This window comes from Atractosteus spatula, chromosome 14 (genome assembly GCF_055471065.1).
Source record: "Atractosteus spatula isolate fAtrSpa1 chromosome 14, fAtrSpa1.hap1, whole genome shotgun sequence".
NCBI lineage: Eukaryota > Metazoa > Chordata > Actinopteri > Semionotiformes > Lepisosteidae > Atractosteus > Atractosteus spatula.
Window position 1 is genome coordinate 31,222,404 of NC_142719.1, and position 18,475 is coordinate 31,240,878.

Genomic DNA, 18,475 nt, shown 5'->3' on the forward strand with positions numbered 1-18,475 from the left:
GCGAGGCAGTTGCAAGTGTGGCCAAATTATTAGGTCCCCCAGTCAAATCAATTGGTGTCCAGCCCTGGTCCTGCAGGTCTGAGGGTCACCCTTAACTCTGCAGTTTCTGCTCCCTGGAGCACTAATCTCCCTCTGACCCCTGGGGTAGGAGAGGGGTTTAGAGAGATCAGAAATCAAGGACTACAGCTGAATACTTGCTGCCCATTCCAGGCTCCACTGGCCATTCCAGACTCCACTGGCTATTCCTGCTGCCCATTCCAGGCTCCACTGGCCATTCCAGACTCCACTGGCTATTCCCGCTGCCCATTCCAGGCTCCACTGGCCATTCCTGCTGCCTATTCCAGATTCCACTGGCCATTCCAGACTCCACTGGCTATTCCTGCTGCCCATTCCAATCTCTACTGGCCATTCCAGACTCCACTGGCTATTCCTGCTGCCCATTCCAATCTCTACTGGCCATTCCAGACTCCACTGGCTATTCCTGCTGCCTATTCCAGATTCCACTGGCCATTCCAGACTCCACTGGCCATTCCAGGCTCCACCTCCTATTCCTGCTGCCCATTCCAATCTCTTCTGGCCATTCCAGACTCCACTGGCTATTCCTGCTGCCTATTCCAGATTCCACTGGCCATTCCTGCTGACTGGATTGCTCCAAACTCACATGTGCTCCAGGCCACCTGACCATGGCAGGGAATAAATCCCCTGGTGGCCCAGAATCTCAGCAGGATAATAATCTACATTGATTTCCCTGCAACATACAGCTGGCAGCCCACTGAAGCCCAGCAGCTGTGAGCCTGGCCAGTATCTGGAGGGGAGACCTCCTGGGAAAGCTAAGGTTGCTGCTGGAAGAGGTGTTAGTGGGGCCAGCAGGGGGCGCTCACCCTGCGGTCTGCGTGAGTTCTGATGCCCCAGTATAGTGACGGGGACACTATACTGTAAAAAAGGTTCCATCCTTCGGCTGTCCGACCCAGATAGTCTTATAGGTCTCCCTAAATCAGAGAGCCCCAACCCAGCTAGTCTTACAGGTCACCCTAAATAAGAGAGCTGGACCCCAGCTAGTCTTATAGGTCACCCTAAATCAATCAGTGAAGAATGGGAACACTTGTACGTTATCGATCAATTAAATAATAAGCAGCTAGGTAGGCTGAATTGTCTCTATGTGCTTGTTACATTTATGTTCTTTTTATTTTTCAAAATTATCTGTAAATTACTTAATAACTCGCTGGCTTAACTGGTTACGGTGAAATTGTTGCAAGGCTTTGGAAACTGAGTAAATGGCGCTTCGGGACCTGGGCTGGCCACTCATGCTGCAACCCCTGGAACCCCGGTCACGAAGTAGTGGGGGTGTTTCTAACTTCCTCTGTCCTCGGCTCTCAGAGGACGCTCAAACTTGGTTGCTATGGTCGGAGCAGCAGCCAGTCAGAAAATCCGGTTCAAGGCCGAGGCTTTCTGATTGGCCGAAGAGCTGAAGAGCCGCAGGGGATTGGCCGCTCAAGGCGACGGCGGGAACATGAATGAGGAGAACCAGGACAGACACATGATCCATTCACATAATTTTGGGCAGAGCGGTGGCACTGTGGCTCAGGATCTGCGCCTGTGGCTGGAAGGTTACTGGCTCAAATCCTGCAGCTGGCAGAGGAATCCTACTCTGTTGGGCCCCTGAGCAAGGCCCTGAAAAGCTGCTCCAGGGGTGCTGACCCTCCAGTCTGACCCCAAACTTCTCTCCCTGTCTGTGTGTCTCATGGAGAGCAAGCAGGGGTATGTGAAAAGACAAACTCCTAATATGAGAAATTGTATATGGCCAATAAAGTCATCTTAACTTGCCTGATCCTGTGGCAGAATGGCACCTTGTAGTACTTAAAAATCTTTTTGGCAAGCTGGGATTCCTGCAGTCGAAGCCTCATCTACAGAATGGGACTGTTCACCACCACGCCCTGCCAGGACCCCTGGAGCTATTAAGATGCCCCCCTATAAAGGACGTGTTGTTATCAAGCAGGTTGGACCCCGCATGAAGGAACTGTGAGCAGAAGGATGCTGTCATGCGTGAAGTGGCCAACAGAGGGAGCCTAATGCAGCCTTACTGGCGAAAGGTCTGAAGTTGCAGATCAGAACGTCTTTCAGCTTTGAGATCCAGGGTGTCCAGCTCACTCCCTGGAGAGAATGGGGACTTCTGGGTTTTGTTCCAACCCCTGTAGTCAATTAATCAATTGACCCGATACTTTTTCTGATTCTAGCGATGGCACGGTGGCGCGGTGGCTAGCTTTACTGCCTGGCGGCCCTGGGGTGCTATCTGTGTGGAGCTTGTACGTTGCCCCTGGGTCCACAGGCATTTTCCTCCCACAGTCCAAAGATGATGAACAGGTAGGTTAATTGGCTTCTGGGAAGATTGGCCCTGATGTGTGCGAGTGTCTCTGTCTGCGCGCCCTGTGATGGACTGGCGTCCCGGCCGGGGTGTATCCTGCCTTGCGCCCATTGCTTGCTGGGATAGGCTCTGGCTCCCCCGTGACTCTTTACTGGATACAGGGGTCAGAAAATGAGTGCATGGATTTTTCTAAATTAGACAGACAGAGGATTTCTCATAAGGTCTTCAACAGTTTATGAACTGTAACACAAGACCTACACTTCATTCAACGTTAAATAACCCAAAAAAACAGAGGACACAGAGCTGGAAACCCCCGTCTTAGAAGACAGATTATCTTAGTGTTTTTGTAACTTTAACTAGCACCGGTGTCCAGTCCTGATCCTGGTGTCCAGCACAGGACGTTCTGTAACCCGTTCTCGCCAGGATCTGGAGGAGTTCACTGTGCCAGTCTCCGGATCCGTCAGCCAAGACGAACACATGCACAGCACCCCCCTGTGTCATTAACCTCTCTGGTTTGTTAACAGACATTGGGCCAGTTAACAGACATTGAGTCAAAGCATTTATCAACGCCTTGCAGGAAGCAGCACCCAGGACAGGGGCAGACCCCTGCAGGACTGGATCACGCAGAGGAGGAATGTCTGCACACCCAGCGTCTCCTTGGTCTGGTAGAGAAAACAACACTCAATATTTATTCATCAGTTACACAGGTCGAAGTACAACATACCGTATATACACCAGACGGCTGGTTGGGGTTTTTTTTTAAAATAAATCTCAAGTCTTTTCATGTTTCGGCAGAGAAACAAACGTTTGGATTTTTTCTTGGTGGAGCGCCACCTGGTGGGGCCCGCAGGAAGCGCTGGTGCATCCGGCTCTGAAGGAGGAAGGAACGGGCGACTGCACCCCCCTCGAGTGGCTGCAGGCTGGGGGGGCTGGCGTCACGGCAACAGCGCTCTGGACCCCGCTGGTGGTCGGAGTCGAGCGCCAGGCCGGCAGTGACCGCTCTTTCAATGCATCAATTCAAAGAGGCCATTCAGCCCATCCGGCGGTTTTCATGAAGGACGTCATGAACGTCGGTTTCAACAACTTGTTCCACACTCCTGCCACCCTCTGTGTAAAGAGGTGCCTTCCTGTTCTCAGTGCTAAATGCTCCTCTCTGTAGTTTCCACGGCGTGCAGCTGGTCGTGTCAGAACCGTGGGCTGCAGAATGGGGGGCTGGGGGGCAGGGGGGCTGCCCTGCTGTGACCTGTGATGCGGAGGGCTCGGAGAAATGGGCTGCTTGCGTGCTAGTGGTTCTCTGCGTGTGTGCGGCGTGTTATAGTGCACATGCTGTACACCCGGTGCTGGCAGGAGGAGGGGAGAAGGGTGCCTGGCGGCCTCAGAGGCAGTTGTCCGGGGTGCAGGCGCTCTGCTCCTCCAGCTCGGGGCAGGGCGAGCCGCTGTTCGCCGGCTTCAGCAGGATGTAGCGGGTCCGGTGCCGCACCCCGCCGACGCAGGGGCCCAGGCACAGCCCCCAGGATGACCACAGGGACACCTCGCAGTCCAGGGGCGTCTCTGAAAGGCAGGCAGGCAGGCCGCGCTGAGATCCGAGCAGCCTGTATCTGTGTCATGACAGCGGTGCGCAGTGGTGACAGCAGAGTACAGCGCTTGCCCAGCTGAGCTCGTTCCTTCATTGAATTCATACTTAACACACACACCGAGCACAGAGACACACATAAATCAGAGACACACGCACAGAGCACACAGACACACAGATAACAGACCATAGACACACACAACACACGGAGCACTGAGACACACACACAGAGCACACAGACACACACACAGAGCACTGAGACACACATAAATCAGAGACACACACAGAGCACAGAGACACACATAAATCAGAGACACACACACAGATCACAGACACACAGACACACGCAACACACAGAGATCTGAGACACACACACAGAGCACACAGACACACACACAGAGCACTGAGACACACACACAGAGCACACAGACACACACACAGAGCACACAGACACGCAACACACTGAGACGTGCTCACGGCAATAGACTTTTCAACAACGCTGAGGCCCATGTAGACGAAGGAGGAGTGTCGGGGCGCACCCTCACCTGAGAAGTGCGGGGTGTCCGGCTGGGGGGGGATGTGGTTGGACAGCGGCGTGTGGCGGGATGGGGCTCGGCTCTGGCGGAGCAGCCTGATCGCGGCCAGCGGGGGGAGCTCTGCTAGCCGGGGGTAGTAGAAGGAATTGGCAGGATGGCTGGGGTTCTGAGAGGTGATCTGGGGAGAGAGGAGCAGAGAGAGAATAGCCACACCTGGAAGAGTCCTTTCTGCTCAGCTCCCTTTTCAGAACAACTAATCATAATAATATAACACTGGTATCATCGTGTCTTCATCTGGGTCCCCGAGCATGTTAAAAGTAGCCGAAATCGGAGCTCACCCGCGTGATGTTCTCTGGCGGGTCAGTGGGGAAGTTGGGGGAGGAGAAGGTGAAGCCACTGTCTGACCCCGCGTCGTAAGGGTAAAGGTCAAGGGTCACATCCTGTTTCCACTGACCCCCCTCACACAGGTCAAGACTGTCGACCCCCACAAACCAGTCGGGGCTGGGAATGATCTTCACTAACAGAGAGAGCTGCGGACAGAGAGAGAGAGGGAGAGAGGGAGAGAAGATAGAGGTGGGGAAGAGAGAGAGAGCAGGGGATTTAGAGGAGAGGTGATTTACAGGCCTGACGGACAGACACAGCTTTGTAAATAAGAGAGAGAGGAGCAGGCACTCTCACAGGCGTCGTGCATGAAAGCGTCTCTCCCTCTGTGGTTGCTCGGGGAGTGTCTCCTGGTCTGCTCCTGCCTGTGGCTGTGAGAGTGTGGTGCAGACGCGCGTCTCTGGGGCTCGCTGGCTCGCCGCTATCTGCTGAGGTTACGGCACTACAGAGCAGGATGGCCTCCAGAGGGACCGCGGCCTGCCACGGCGTCTCTTGCCAGCCCCAGCGATCAGACGGGACCGAGGCGCCTCTCCGGGCGGAGAGAGAGATTTTTTTTTCTATCAAAATAAACTTTATTTCCCAGTAAACACCTGCTAACAGATCACGCAACTCTCGTTGAAATAAAAACGTTCTCAGTCAGGTGACTGCCCGTTATCAGCCGGGGCCAGTGGATGCTGGGTCCGGATTTGCACACTGAAGTCCCTCCAAGCCCTATCGCTTGCTCTGGTCCCTGCCTTTCCCCTGTCCTGGCTCTGGAACTGCGGTGCTCCAGTCCTCCACAGGGGCTCACTTCACAGCGCCCAAAGAGAGGAGAGAGATTCCCCATTGGTGGCCTGCAGTCGGCGCACACAGCACCCCCTGCAGCCCACTGGGCACTTGCGGTGCGGAGAGACACCGGCCGTGTGTCTCTCGAATCTGCAAACCCTGTGACCGCACACAGGGAGTGAGGCTGCGTGGGCAGGTACCCCCCCACCCTCCCGTTGGCACGGCGTGGCTCGTGGCGTGTTGGCGTGTGAGCGGGCCGGCAGACAGGCGGGTGGGGGGGGTACCTGCCCACGCAGCCTCACTCCCTGTGTGCGGTCACAGGGTTTGCAGATTCGAGAGACACACGGCCGGCGATTCCAGATTGGGTATGACTAACAAAAACACAACGGGCGACTCTTACTTGTGCTTTCTAACTCTAACTAGAGCACTGTAGGTTCGCCGCGTCTTGCTTAGGGCCAACAACATGCTATTGGCGACCCTGCACTCTGAACTCTCTCAGGCACTCTGTGAGCTGACTGAAGCATCTAGCAGTCCTCCTGTTGAAGAAGTGCCAGCGATTCAGTTAATCAGCCAGCAGGAGCGGGACAGGACAGACGAGATTACCGCTGCCCACCTGTAACCGAGCCGCCTGGAGAGCTGCACAGGGCAGAAGGAAGCAGGAGACCCCACTGCTCACCCCCAGGGTGAAGGGCAGCAGAGAGCCTTCAGGCCCGGGAGGTCCGGGCACCCTGGGGTGTCCTACTGCGCTTGGAAAATGGGCTACTAGGTTTAAGAAATATGTATATTCATTTAAAACAAAGATTTTCCCCGATATAAGACTACAAGAAGACCCGATAAATGTTAAGAGGTGAAAAGGTTTTTAATGATCTTCTCATTGTCTGTCGGTTTTTGGGACCGCCCTGAGGCAGGGGTCTGTCGGGAGCCCTGTGGGACACCGGCCCCGCCACCGGCGTCGCGTCTGAGCTCGGCTTGTCCTGGAACGGCCGCAGCGATGGCAGTCTGCTTGGCGAAGCAGCAGGGACCTGCCTGCGCCAGTCACCGTGATTCCGACTCAGGGTCATTGGGACACAGGGATGTCCTCAACCCTGATTCAATTCAGGCTCTCTTGCACAGCTGCACTGTGGGAAGCCTGCCCTGTCTGCCCCAGGGTGTCCGGGTGGGAAACAGGTGTGAGGGGTTAAACACACAGATCGATCTCCGGTTTCAGGGCAGCGTCCTTGCCCCGAGACTCTTGTCTATAAATACCCCCCCTCCCTGAGAGCCCCCCTGTCCTGACTCCCATTCCTCACATCTCTGGCCAGCGCGCCGCGTGCCCCGGCGGGCTATAAAAAGCAGCGTGCTGCGGTCACTCCTGTCAGGCCTCTGCTAGGCCACCGGGATGCCAGAGCTCAGCAGAAACGGAAATTTTGCCTCACACTTATATAGCGCCTTTCTGGACACCGCACTCAAAACACTTCACAGGTCACAGGGATCTCCTCCACTGCCACCAGTGTGCAGCCAGAGTGGACCAGTACACTCCCCACACAGCAGCTCTCAGTGGGGAGGAGAGCAGAGTGGTGAAGCCAGCTCAGAGATGGGGATTATCAGGAGGTCATGATTGGTAAAGGCCAGGGGGGAATCTGGCCAGGACACCGGGGTAACACCCCTACTCTTTTCGAGAAACGCCCTGGGATTTTTAATGACCACAGAGAGTCAGGACCTCGGTTTTACGTCTCGTCTGAAGGACGGCGCCTTTTTACTGTATAGTGTCCCCATCACTATACTGGGGCATTAGGACCCACGTGGACCACAGGGTGAGCGCCCCCTGCTGGCCCCACTGACACCTCTTCCAGCAGCAGCCTTAGTTTTCCCGAGGAGTCTCCCATCCAGGTACTGACCAGGCTCACACCTGACTTCACAGAGACAGGCGCAGACGTCACTCAGCCCTTCCTGCCGGAGCGCCTGCGCGTCGGGGGGGGCCCTGTACCCCTTGTCTGCCCGGCTCTGCCAGCTCCAGGACCCGCAGTGCCAGCCTGCGCTGGGGGCAGGAGGGTCAGAGAGAGGGGGGCCGCGAGCGCACCGGGGCCTTACTCTTGGGTGCCGGGGGTGCAGCAGCAGCTCGGTGGAGCTGTGCCCGATGCCCGTGGCCAGGCCCGGCGTGCGGTACATGGCGCCCACGCCCCTCCGGCTCCTCCGCGCCTCCTTGGCCTCTTTCAGCAGCGGGGCAGTCACCCCCAGCTCGGCGAAGCTGCACAGCCCGGGGCTCGCCAGCGCCCCCTCCTGCCAGAGCCGGTAGTGCCTGCCGTGGCTGACGGCTGTGGAGACGACAGACGGACACACGGTTAACGGTGTGGAATTTAATTCGTTAAATTGAACAGCGCACTAGCAAGACCTCCCTTAAAAATATTATTCTAATTGCCAGCCCATGAACCTTAATCCCAATTCCATAAATTCCTAAATAAGGCCGAGTGCCCTGCGGCCTGGTTTCCCTTTTTTCTCCAGCTGCCTCCAGTTGATCCCTGGATCCGGTTCCTTTATTACCCACTCGCCCCTCACCTCCCTTCTGCCCCGGCCCACCCAGGACAGAGCTCCCTGTGAATCACCACCTCCACTCTTCACTGCAGCCCCTCCCCCCATGTGCCGACACTCCCACTGGCCGACGCCCCTTTCTTCTTTTTCTGGTAAATCTATCTGCATAACCCCGCCCACTGAACAGCACTGACCCCGCCCACAGCACCAGCCATGTGGAATAGCAACTTCACCACAGAAAACCAAGGGTGCCCTTCCTACGCTGGATCAGAGCACAGGGCTGTCACATCTGGTTCCCATCACCTCCGGCTGGCAGTCATTTACGCCAGCCGCCACAGCCCAGAGATCCTGGGCTGGCCATTCTGCTCCTGTCAGCGCGGGCGGGCCGTGCTCCAGAGGTCTCAGGCCAGCATCCTGCGCCGAGGACCGTCTGGGCGCGGCTGAACTGGAGTCTTGACAGGAGCCACAATTGCGGGTGGCGCCGAATGCCGCTCTTTCATCTTCCTCTCCCACCAGAATCCGGTGTCGGGGGAGAGCAGTATCCCAGAGGCATGCTGCCCTGAGCTGCGGAGCACAGCGTCAGATCACTGAGGGGGACATAAGAGCCAGACTCGATCGCCCTGCTCCAGCTCAACCTTAACACTCAGGGAACCTCAAGATCTGGGAGGAAGCGAAGCCCCTGATCCTAGCGACCCTCTCTCCCAGGCCGCACCCTCGCTCACCTATCAGCTTGGACCACTGCGCGGGAGGGCGGTACAGTGGGTACTGTTTTGGAAAGGTCTGGGGGCTCCACTGTCCCGTGAACACCAGAATGTAGGAGGCGGGGCCACGCTCCAAGCATGTGGCCGGACGATCGGCTGAAGAGCGGACGGTGCCGGCCCACAATGCCATTTGCATCAGTGCAGCAGCCAGCAGCCTCTGCAGCCAACCAGGGGAGAGAATCTCTGGTGACATCATCTGGATAAAACAGCGTAAGGAAAGAATGACATCATCTGAGTGCGCCACACGACGGAAGAGTGACATCATCTGCGTGAGACTCTGGGGTCGGAGCCAGGCTTGATCTCTGGGGTAGCTCAGGAAGCTGACAGTACTCTCCCTCACTCACTCCCTTCCTTCCCCTCCAGTAAGGTCTTGCCGTCAATGCTGAATTAAACATAACACAGCAGTGTGATATATATCATCCTGTATTATCCTCTCGGAGACAAAGAAGACAGGGAGGCTTTTGAGCCCAAAACAGACTCCAGTGGCAGTCTAAACCCGGAGTTACTTATTGCCTGTGATTTAAGGGTTTCTGGGAAAAAGAAAGTGTGAGGTAGCTGGTTTGAGTTAGAAAGGGTTTTTGCTGCTCAGTATTTCTCAGAAACAGTGAAACAATGTGTATCTGGAAGGAGATGTTAGGAGGGAGAACATAAAATATTTCGATGTCTTGCCGTTGCCCAAGAGCTGACTGAACCAGCTCTCCTCTCCCAAGTCCAAATCTGCTTCTGCACTACAGCCCCTTGCAGTTTTTCCACCTCCCTAAACTGCTTGCAGATGTCCTTTTCCATTAAGCTCAGACGAAGCCCACGGAGTAAACAAGTTCACGTGTCGGGCTGCATTCCGAAGGGAGGAGCCCCTTCTCCAGGAGCGCCGGCCGAGTCGGTGACTGATCGGTGCCAGGGAGAGACAGGGCGACGTCCGTCTCTCTCTCTCTCTCTCTCTCTCTCTCTCTCTCACATCTGCAGCTCCGCTGCCGGGCTGGAGCAGTAAAACAGCGCTCTCTCAATAAAAGCCCAAGGAATGTGTTTAACAGCGCAGTAAAGACACGGCGCTGGGGGAGAGCTGGACAACCGGCAGCAAGGCTGGGTGATACCGACCGGAATCACAGAGCGCAGGGCCAGCAGGCCTTACAGATGATGAGGCACGCACACACACACACGTGCGCACGCAGGTGTCCCTCTCCAAGCGTGCGAGTGTTCACACACGTGCGAGTGTTTTCACGGAATGTGGGGGTGCATCCCCAGAAATCCCCCCCCGTAGAGACAGAGACTCCTGACCAGTGACCCCCCCCACCACCATCCTGCGTCCGAACCAGACGGCGTCTCCATTTACGACCCGCCCGTGCCCAGACTGGGGTCTGCTTATGGCAGATTTTGGGGGTCCTCACGAAAAACAGACAGACACACGGAAGTGCTTGGGTATGGCGCCACCATGAGCTGCTCCGAGCTGCAGGACCCCCAGGGACCCCCCACTCCCTGCAGGGCTCAGGGAGAAATCCCAGACAAGAGGAGGCAAGCTGACAGCGGTGTCACAGCGCTGCCAGAAGGGTGGTGGTCAGGGGTCCAATCAGTATCTGTTTCACCGGTTTCCCACACACCGGCCTGGCTGTGTCACACACAAGCAGCACTGCTGGAGTTCCCAGAACACCATCGGGCCCAGAACAGAGGGAACTCACTGCATTTACTGTGTATACATACTCACACACACTACACACACACACACACAGAACACCACCAGGCCCAGAACAGAGGGAACTCACTGCATTTACTGTGTATACATACTCACACACACTACACACACACACAGAACACCACCAGGCCCAGAACAAGGGGAACTCACTGCATTTACTGTGTATACATACTCACACACACTACACACACACACACAGAACACCACCAGGCCCAGAACAGAGGGAACTCATTGCATTTACTGTGTATACATACTCACACACACTACACACACACACACAGAACACCACCAGGCCCAGAACAAAGGGAACTCACTACATTTACTGTGTATACATACTCACACACACTACACACACACAGAACACCACCAGGCCCAGAACAGGGGGAACTCACTGCATTTACTGTGTATATATACTCACACACACTACACACACACACACAGAACACCACCAGGCCCAGAACAGGGGGAACTCACTGCATTTACTGTGTATACATACTCACACACACTACACACACACACAGAACACCACCAGCCCAAACAGAGGGAACTCACTGCATTTACTGTGTATACATATTCACACACACTACACACACACACAGAACACCACCAGGCCCAGAACAGAGGGAACTCACTGCATTTACTGTGTATACATACTCACACACACTACACACACACACACAGAACACCACCAGCCCAAACAGAGGGAACTCACTGCATTTACTGTGTATATATACTCACACACACTACACACACACACAGAACACCACCAGGCCCAGAACAGAGGGAACTCACTGCATTTACTGTGTATACATACTCACACACACCACTGCAGAGCCTGGAACAGGGGAAACTCACTGCACTTTTCTGCACACACGGTAAACACACACTGCAGAGCCCAAAACAGGGAAAACTGCACTTTTATGCACACACAGTACACACACTCACTGCAGAGCCCAGAACGGAGGAGAATATAGAGTGCACACACACACACACACACACACACACACACACACACACACACAGTGCAGAGTCTGGAGCACAGAAGAATCTAGAGGAATCGCAACCAGGATTCTGTCTGTCTGCACAAACACACACACACACACATGCTCACACGTCCACTCACAGTTGCACACACACGTACACACACCAGTAACGGCCTGTTTGCCACCCAGTCAGTCCCGAAACCAGAGGGAGAATGAGGGAGAGGCAGACCTGCTGCTGTCGGTACGAGGCGCGGCAAGTCAGAAAGGAGGTTCCTACCGGTCCAGCAGGCGGATAGACTGCAAGGTATCCCCAGACGCACAGAGGCGCAACAGCCCCCTCTCTCTGGTCTCTCTCCTCTTTCTGCTCCGACTGTCTCTCTCTCCCTGCGTCCCCTCCCTCTCCCTCCCCCGCGCTCTCCCCTGTCCGCGGTCCCATGTATGGAATGGTAGGAGTCAGGCGCCCCGCCCAGGTGCCCTGCGCACTTACTGCCAGATAACCAGCCGCTCCGGCAGTCCCAGAGCTCTGCTGCTCACAAGCACAACATGACAGAAGACCAGGGCAGAGACCACAGCCCCCCTTCTTCCCTTCTCTTCTCTCGTCTGATCTCTCCCTCCCTCCACCTTCCTCTTTCATGATCTCTCCCTCCCTTCCCCTCTCCTTTTTCCCTTCTTTCTCTCTCCTCTCTCCCCCTCTCCCTCTCTTCCTGTCCCCTGTGTTCTCTCCATCGCTCTCTCTGCAGTCCTACGGTTCAAAATGTCTGAAGTATACAGCAAATCAAACGGCACTTAATACCTGCAAAATCAGACCCGAGCTCTGCTTTCAATCCCCTTGGCACATACTGGCCAGAATAACTGAACCCCCTATCTTCCCTGACCAACAGAACCCCCCTGTTCTCCAGGAATTACTGAACCTCCCTATCTTCCCTGACCACCAGAACCCCCTATTCTCCAGGAATAACTGAACGTCCCTATCTTCCCTGACCACCAGAACCCCCTATTCTCCAGGAATAACTGAACCCCCCTCATCCTTCCAGATGAACAGAAGCCGATCCTCTAGAATAATGTCCTGCGTCTCTGAAAGTCCGACCTGCAGATTTCTGGAATGTCCAGCAGTGGAGGCTGTGATGAGGGTGGCAGTGAGTGGGGTTGAACTGCTCTGTGCAACAGAGCCCAGGGGCAGTGTGGTGGGACCTGCGCTCCAGGGCAGGTGAGGGCAGCGAGGCTCGTGCTTCTGGAGTCAAGCTCTGCCTGCCAGGTGGGCCCCAGTCTTCCAGCCATAGAGGGTATAGAGCCGTGACACTTTCATGCAGCGGTGTGCAAATCAGGCTGGAACTGCTTCCCGACAGCAGCAACACAGCAGAGGGGACTGCAGCCGTCCTCGGCAGGCTGGCGAAATCACGCCTCTTCCACCACACTCTCTCTCTCTCTCTCCAGGAGAGGTGGGGCGCAGTGGGAGAGAAGTTCCAGAGTTCGGGCTGTTATCTTGGCCAGGGTCCTGCCCTGGACATGAGGAGGGACACAGTCCAGATAGCGCATGCTTTGAGCTGTCAGTGATATCAGGGCCTCTCTGAGAGAGATGGATGAGTTGGGGCATTCTGCCCATATCCGGTAGTGTGCAGTAGAGTATGGTGCAGTACACTATTGTCCAGTAGAGTGTAGTACAGTATGGTACACTATTGTGCAGTAGAGTGTAGTAGAGTATGGTGCAGCACAGTACAGTACAGTGAGGTACACTATTGTCCAGTAGATTAGTACAGTATGGTACACTATTGTGCAGTAGAGTGTAGTCCAGTATGATGCAGTACAGTACAGCGAGGTACACTATTGTGCAGTAGAGTGTAGTACAGTGAGGTACACTATTGTCCAGTAGAGTGTAGTACAGTATGGTGCAGTACAGTGATGTACACTATTGTCCAGTAGAGTGTAGTACAGTATGGTGCAGTACAGTGATGTACACTATTGTGCAGTAGAGTGTAGTACAGTGAGGTACACTATTGTCCAGTAGAGTGTAGTCCAGTATGATGCAGTACAGTACAGCGAGGTACACTATTGTCCAGTAGAGTGTAGTACAGTATGGTGCAGTACAGTGATGTACACTATTGTCCAGTAGAGTGTAGTACAGTGAGGTACACTATTGTGTAGTAGAATGTAGTAGAGTATGGTGCAGTATAGTACATTGGGGGTACACTATTTTGCAGTACAGTACAGTGTAATACATTATTGCATCTCATTGCTCTACAATGTAGTAATTTCAGTAATCCCTCACTATAAGGTTTTATTTATTTGAGACAATGTAGACATTCCTACCTGTTTTTTTAATTTAATGTTTTTTCATTAATTTCGCAGCTCGCAAATTCTCGCATGAGGAATTAACTTTCTACTCTTATCACAATTAACATACGTGTGTTGTGTACAGTACATGATAGTACCTATGTCATAGTAAATGAGCAGGGGCTTAATTGTTTTTGTACCTGTTGTTTATGCGTTGGCTAATGACTTTAATGATACTGGAATGTTTCACCAGGAATGTTATTGTTTTCACACTTAGGTACCTTTCAGTGCCTATTAAGTGGACGTTAGGCTATTGGCTGAAACATTTTCGGGTTCTGGAACCAATCAGAGATTATAAAGCACAGTGCACTACAGTATGGTCCAGTAGAGTATTGTACAGTATACTATACTAAGCATGGTGAAGTATAGTATAAGTACAAAGTGGTACAGTACAGACTCCAGCTGGCTCTCGCCTTTGTATTGTACATCTTTGATTTAAGTCTTGAAGCTGCAAGCTTTTACTTCAAGTTCCAGTGACCAGCTTTATTAAAGTCCACTATGGTATAGCACAGTAAAAACGCAGTAAGGCACCATAAAGCAGTGAGATTATGGTGAAAGCCCTTGCAGCTGTGTTTACAAAAGATATCAGCCTTAGGTAACGGAGGCAAAGTAAAGCAAAGCAGTTAACAACATGGGAAATCTGAGAAACAGCGCAGAACAACCTGTGGCTCCTCTCCACAGGACACAGCGGAGAAGCACATATGGTTTCTTGCACTGCAAACTCACACAGTGCCTCCAGCCCGATCTGACCTCAGGGCTCACCCGGGATCAAGTATCAGATCGGGGGGGCTGGAAATGGGCTGGCAGTTGTGTTTCCAGGATCTGGAGTGCTGGGCTGCGGACGCGCGCCAGCTGTTGTCCATCAGGCAGACAGCTGGGGCTGGGGGGGCCGGCCGGCCCCTCTGCACCGTGACGTGGAACAGCATGACCTCACTCGGCTCTCACTGGTAAAAGGGGTTTCTGCAGTTCAGCGACCGGACAGAGCGCGAGCCTCTGGCCAGCGCAGGACTGGCGTTCAGCGGCTGGGAGAGTCCAGGAATGCCTCCCTGCGGGCTGGACCGGCGCGGATCCTGGACGCTCCAAGCCCAGCGGATGTGAAAGTCCTCGGACCCAGGGGGGCTGTGGTGGCCACTGTCAATTAAGCACAACCACGCGTCCCGGAGGAGCGGGAGATCGGGTTACGCTGCAGGAAATGGCGATTCCAGACCTGTGAGCGGCTAAGCCAGGCCCCCGCTCGGCCCCCTGCATCCTGCAGCGTCACGCTCTGGGGTGGATGGGCTCAGGAAAGGGGTTGGGAATCCTGGACTTTTCTTTATCAGTTCTTCTCAGATGACAAGTTCTGTGACATTCCATTACTGACACCGCCCAGAGTCGCTATACAAACACGCTGCCCTTCTGCTAGCTGCTCGACAGCGTTGTCAGCATTCAGAGACCCGACGCTCCACGGACAGCGGGTCCGAACCCAGTCCGGGACTCGGCCAGCACGTCCTGCTGGTCAAGTGTGGGACCCGCCCGTACCGCACCGCAGTCCGAGTTCCGTCCACGTGGTCTTGTAAGATCCTGAGCCCATACAAAGAGCTTTCATTTAGGTTTTGTTTAGGCTTGTCACATACCCCTATGTAAAACGCAACACCTAGGTTACAACTACTTAGATGCTCTCCAACATCCGTATTTTGGTATAGGTTCATACGGAGGAGTTAACTAGGGTAATATGGCCAAGGTCGTGGAATTGTGTGAAAGACGAGTGGAAACAGCAGGGAAGGACATTTAAACACAGAAGAGGAGGCACTTCTTTACACAGAGCACGGTGGGAGCGTGGAACAAGCTGACTGACCATGATGGTGAAGCCGATACCCTGGCTCCTTTCAGGAGACGGCTGGATGAGACTCTCAGATCAGTCATCTACCAACGACCGAACGGACTGGACGGGGCGCGTGGCCTCCTCCTGCAGGGCTGTGCGCTGGGAGCGGGCCGGGAATTCTCCAGGCCCATTCTGAGGAATGCGCTGGGCTGGAGGAGTTGGACAGAGCTGTTGCTCGCGGGCACGCGCCCACACGGAGCAAAGGCTCCAGAAGGAAAAAAAAAAAAGGGGGATTGCGCTGTTTTTTCCATCCCATCCTGCAGAGCCGTTACGCAACCCGCCGGCCGACGGAGGCGACCTCTTGCAATAACAATCCCAGCCGGCCCGCACCCCCTCCCGGCGGCTCGCCCAGCCCCAGGATTTACGGCGAGAGCCCAGCTTCCTTTCCTGACTGCGGCGGCTGGAGATTCTGGAGGAGGAGGAGGAGGCTGGGAGATGGATGTAGCGCGCGCGCGCGGTACCAAGACGAGCGCTTGTATCGAATCCCAGCCCGCGGATTTAGGCTCAGGCTGCAGATGCAAATTTCCCCGCAGGCGGACGAGGGATTTGGAAAGTCCCTCTTGAGTCTTCTCATGCGGGCCCTGCCAGACCGGGCGGCCCTGGACCCCCTCGGCCAGCAGCCCCATCTTCCTGGCTGGAGGAGTCCTTTCCTAGCAAGGATCCCCCCAATGTCCATACAGAGCCCCAGAAATCCTTGGGGTACCGTACCTATCAACTGTGCACCGTGGCTCATTTAACCCTTAGAATAGCAAAAGATGTTTTTGCAATTACAGTGATAAATTTAATAAAACCCAATTTGCTGGATCTCCTGGAAGGAACACAAGCTGATCAATATCGCAGGCATACAGCACGCCATTATTTGGCATAGGTGTCACCCCCCACCAGGCACCCCTTTAGCACCTCCAAGTGGGCCCAGAGCCGCAGGGAGAGGCACGAGAAACGACACCAGAACATTACAGGCAGATCCGCTGAATGAGGAGGCCGGGGTGCATCCTTCCTGGGAGTCTCCCAGCGCTTCTCCTCTCCGGCTGTGGGACCAGGATTGACAGACTGTAACTGGACTACGCTGGGTCGTGGTCATTTGGGAACACATCCCTAACCGCACAAGAGGACAGGAGCTGCACCCATTGTTGCTCCAGCTTTATGTGTTTCCAGTGAGCAGCTTCACAGACCTGTGCACACAGGTTCAAAGGTCAGAGGGCAGCGTATGAGTAAAGGTCAAGCCCTCAGGCCAACCTGAAACCAAAACACCTTCAGAGTTTCTTCTGCAAGGGTGCAGCAAAAAGAAGAAAGTTTGACGATCAGTGGACCGGAGCAGTCAAGCAGAGCAGGCCCAGATCCTAGAGAAGCCCGAGTGGATCCGACTACTGTGCACTGGGAGTGAGACTGACAGCACTGTAAAGCCTGGATTGGATCAGACTGCAGTGCACTGGGAGTGTGACTGACAGCACTGTAAAGCCTGGAGTGGATCAGGCTGCTGTGCACTGGGAGTGTGACTGACAGCACTGTAAAGCCTGGACTGGATCAGACCGCTGTGCACTGGGAGTGTGACTGACAGCACTGTAAAGCCTGGACTGGATCAGACTGCTGTGCACTGGGAGTGGGAGTGTGAATGCCCCCTTGGACAAAAGAATAAAACATTTGAAATGATATTTTTTTATCTTCAGATTTTATTAAAATATTTTGTATGTGAAGTTACGATCACAAACATGATTTTTTTTCTAACAAAAAGGTAAAAAAAAAAAGCCTTAAGAGCCTACTTACAGGAGACAGATTTTCTTTTTGCAGGCTGCTGTCTGAAAACAACTCTCGAAAAACAAAAGGCAAAATAAAAAAAAAAACGAAACACAAACAAAAACACTGTGTTCACATGTTGCAAAGCTACGTTTCCTACCCTGTGTCTTTTCACAGCGCCCGTCAGGGGACTCCCTGCGCTCATCTCCGCTCACAGAGCTGGAGCCCACGCCCTTTCTCAGACTCGTCCCTTCACCTGGACGTGCCGATGCGGGTGTCACCCCCCGCCCCCATCAGGCCAAGGCGTCCGGACCCTCCCCCCGCCTCTCTGCCCAAACAGCGAGCTCTCGGCACCGGATCGCCCATCTCGACCGGATCTCTCCGCCCCTGCTCGAGTGGGACAAGCAGGACGGGCCCCCCCCCCCTGACCGCCCCGGGTCTCGACACTGACCGAGGAGCAGCTGTCCCGGACCCCTGCTCGCTCCCGACACGTTAGGGAATTCACACCCGTCGAACGCCCTCAACACGCCAACCCCACACGAGACGCTGCGCACCGCCGAGATCGGGGGCCCACGGCACTGAAGAACAAGCAGCCATCGCACCCAGTTCTACCGCACAACAGGAAAAACACCCTACAGAACTGGGGGAAACGAAAACAACAACAAAGAACAGAAGGGGAAAAGAAACTAAGAGCAACAGTTCACGGAACGCAAAACCCACAGCGGAAAGGCAGAACACACTGCACAGGGCGGGGGGTGGAAACGCGCAGAGGGGCGGCTCTCCAGGGGCAGAAACGGGAACTTCAGCCTCACCACACCTGCTCTACCAGCGCCACCGCCAGCCACTGCCACCCGTGCGCCGGCGTCAACTTGACGTTTCAGCGCCGTTTCCGTTTTCCCATCAGCCTAGTATTTCCTGGCGCCAACTCCATGTCTCTCATTAAAGAAGTACAAAAAAAAAATGGAGGTCCAGTTAGCCCCTGTACTGGTGATG

At 54.5% G+C, this 18,475-nt stretch overlaps 1 protein-coding gene across 2 annotated transcripts; it reads right to left on the minus strand.

Annotated features, from left to right (window-relative positions):
* Positions 1-3,024: 3,024 nt before the first annotated feature.
* spon2a (spondin 2a, extracellular matrix protein) lies at positions 3,025-11,921 on the minus strand. 2 transcript variants are annotated; one of them, XM_088932930.1, is made up of 6 exons: positions 11,834-11,921; positions 8,848-9,082; positions 7,688-7,911; positions 4,810-5,001; positions 4,481-4,649; positions 3,025-3,913 (listed from the first exon to the last, which is right to left on the minus strand). In XM_088932930.1, exons 2-6 carry the CDS (start codon positions 9,080-9,082, stop codon positions 3,738-3,740), a joined length of 996 nt encoding a protein of 331 aa, XP_088789056.1. In that variant the 5' UTR covers positions 11,834-11,921; the 3' UTR covers positions 3,025-3,737. The 2 variants fall into 2 exon arrangements, with proteins under 2 accessions (XP_088789056.1, XP_088789055.1); XM_088932929.1 differs by having other exon boundaries at positions 11,786-11,897.
* Between the last annotated feature and the right edge of the window lie 6,554 nt (positions 11,922-18,475).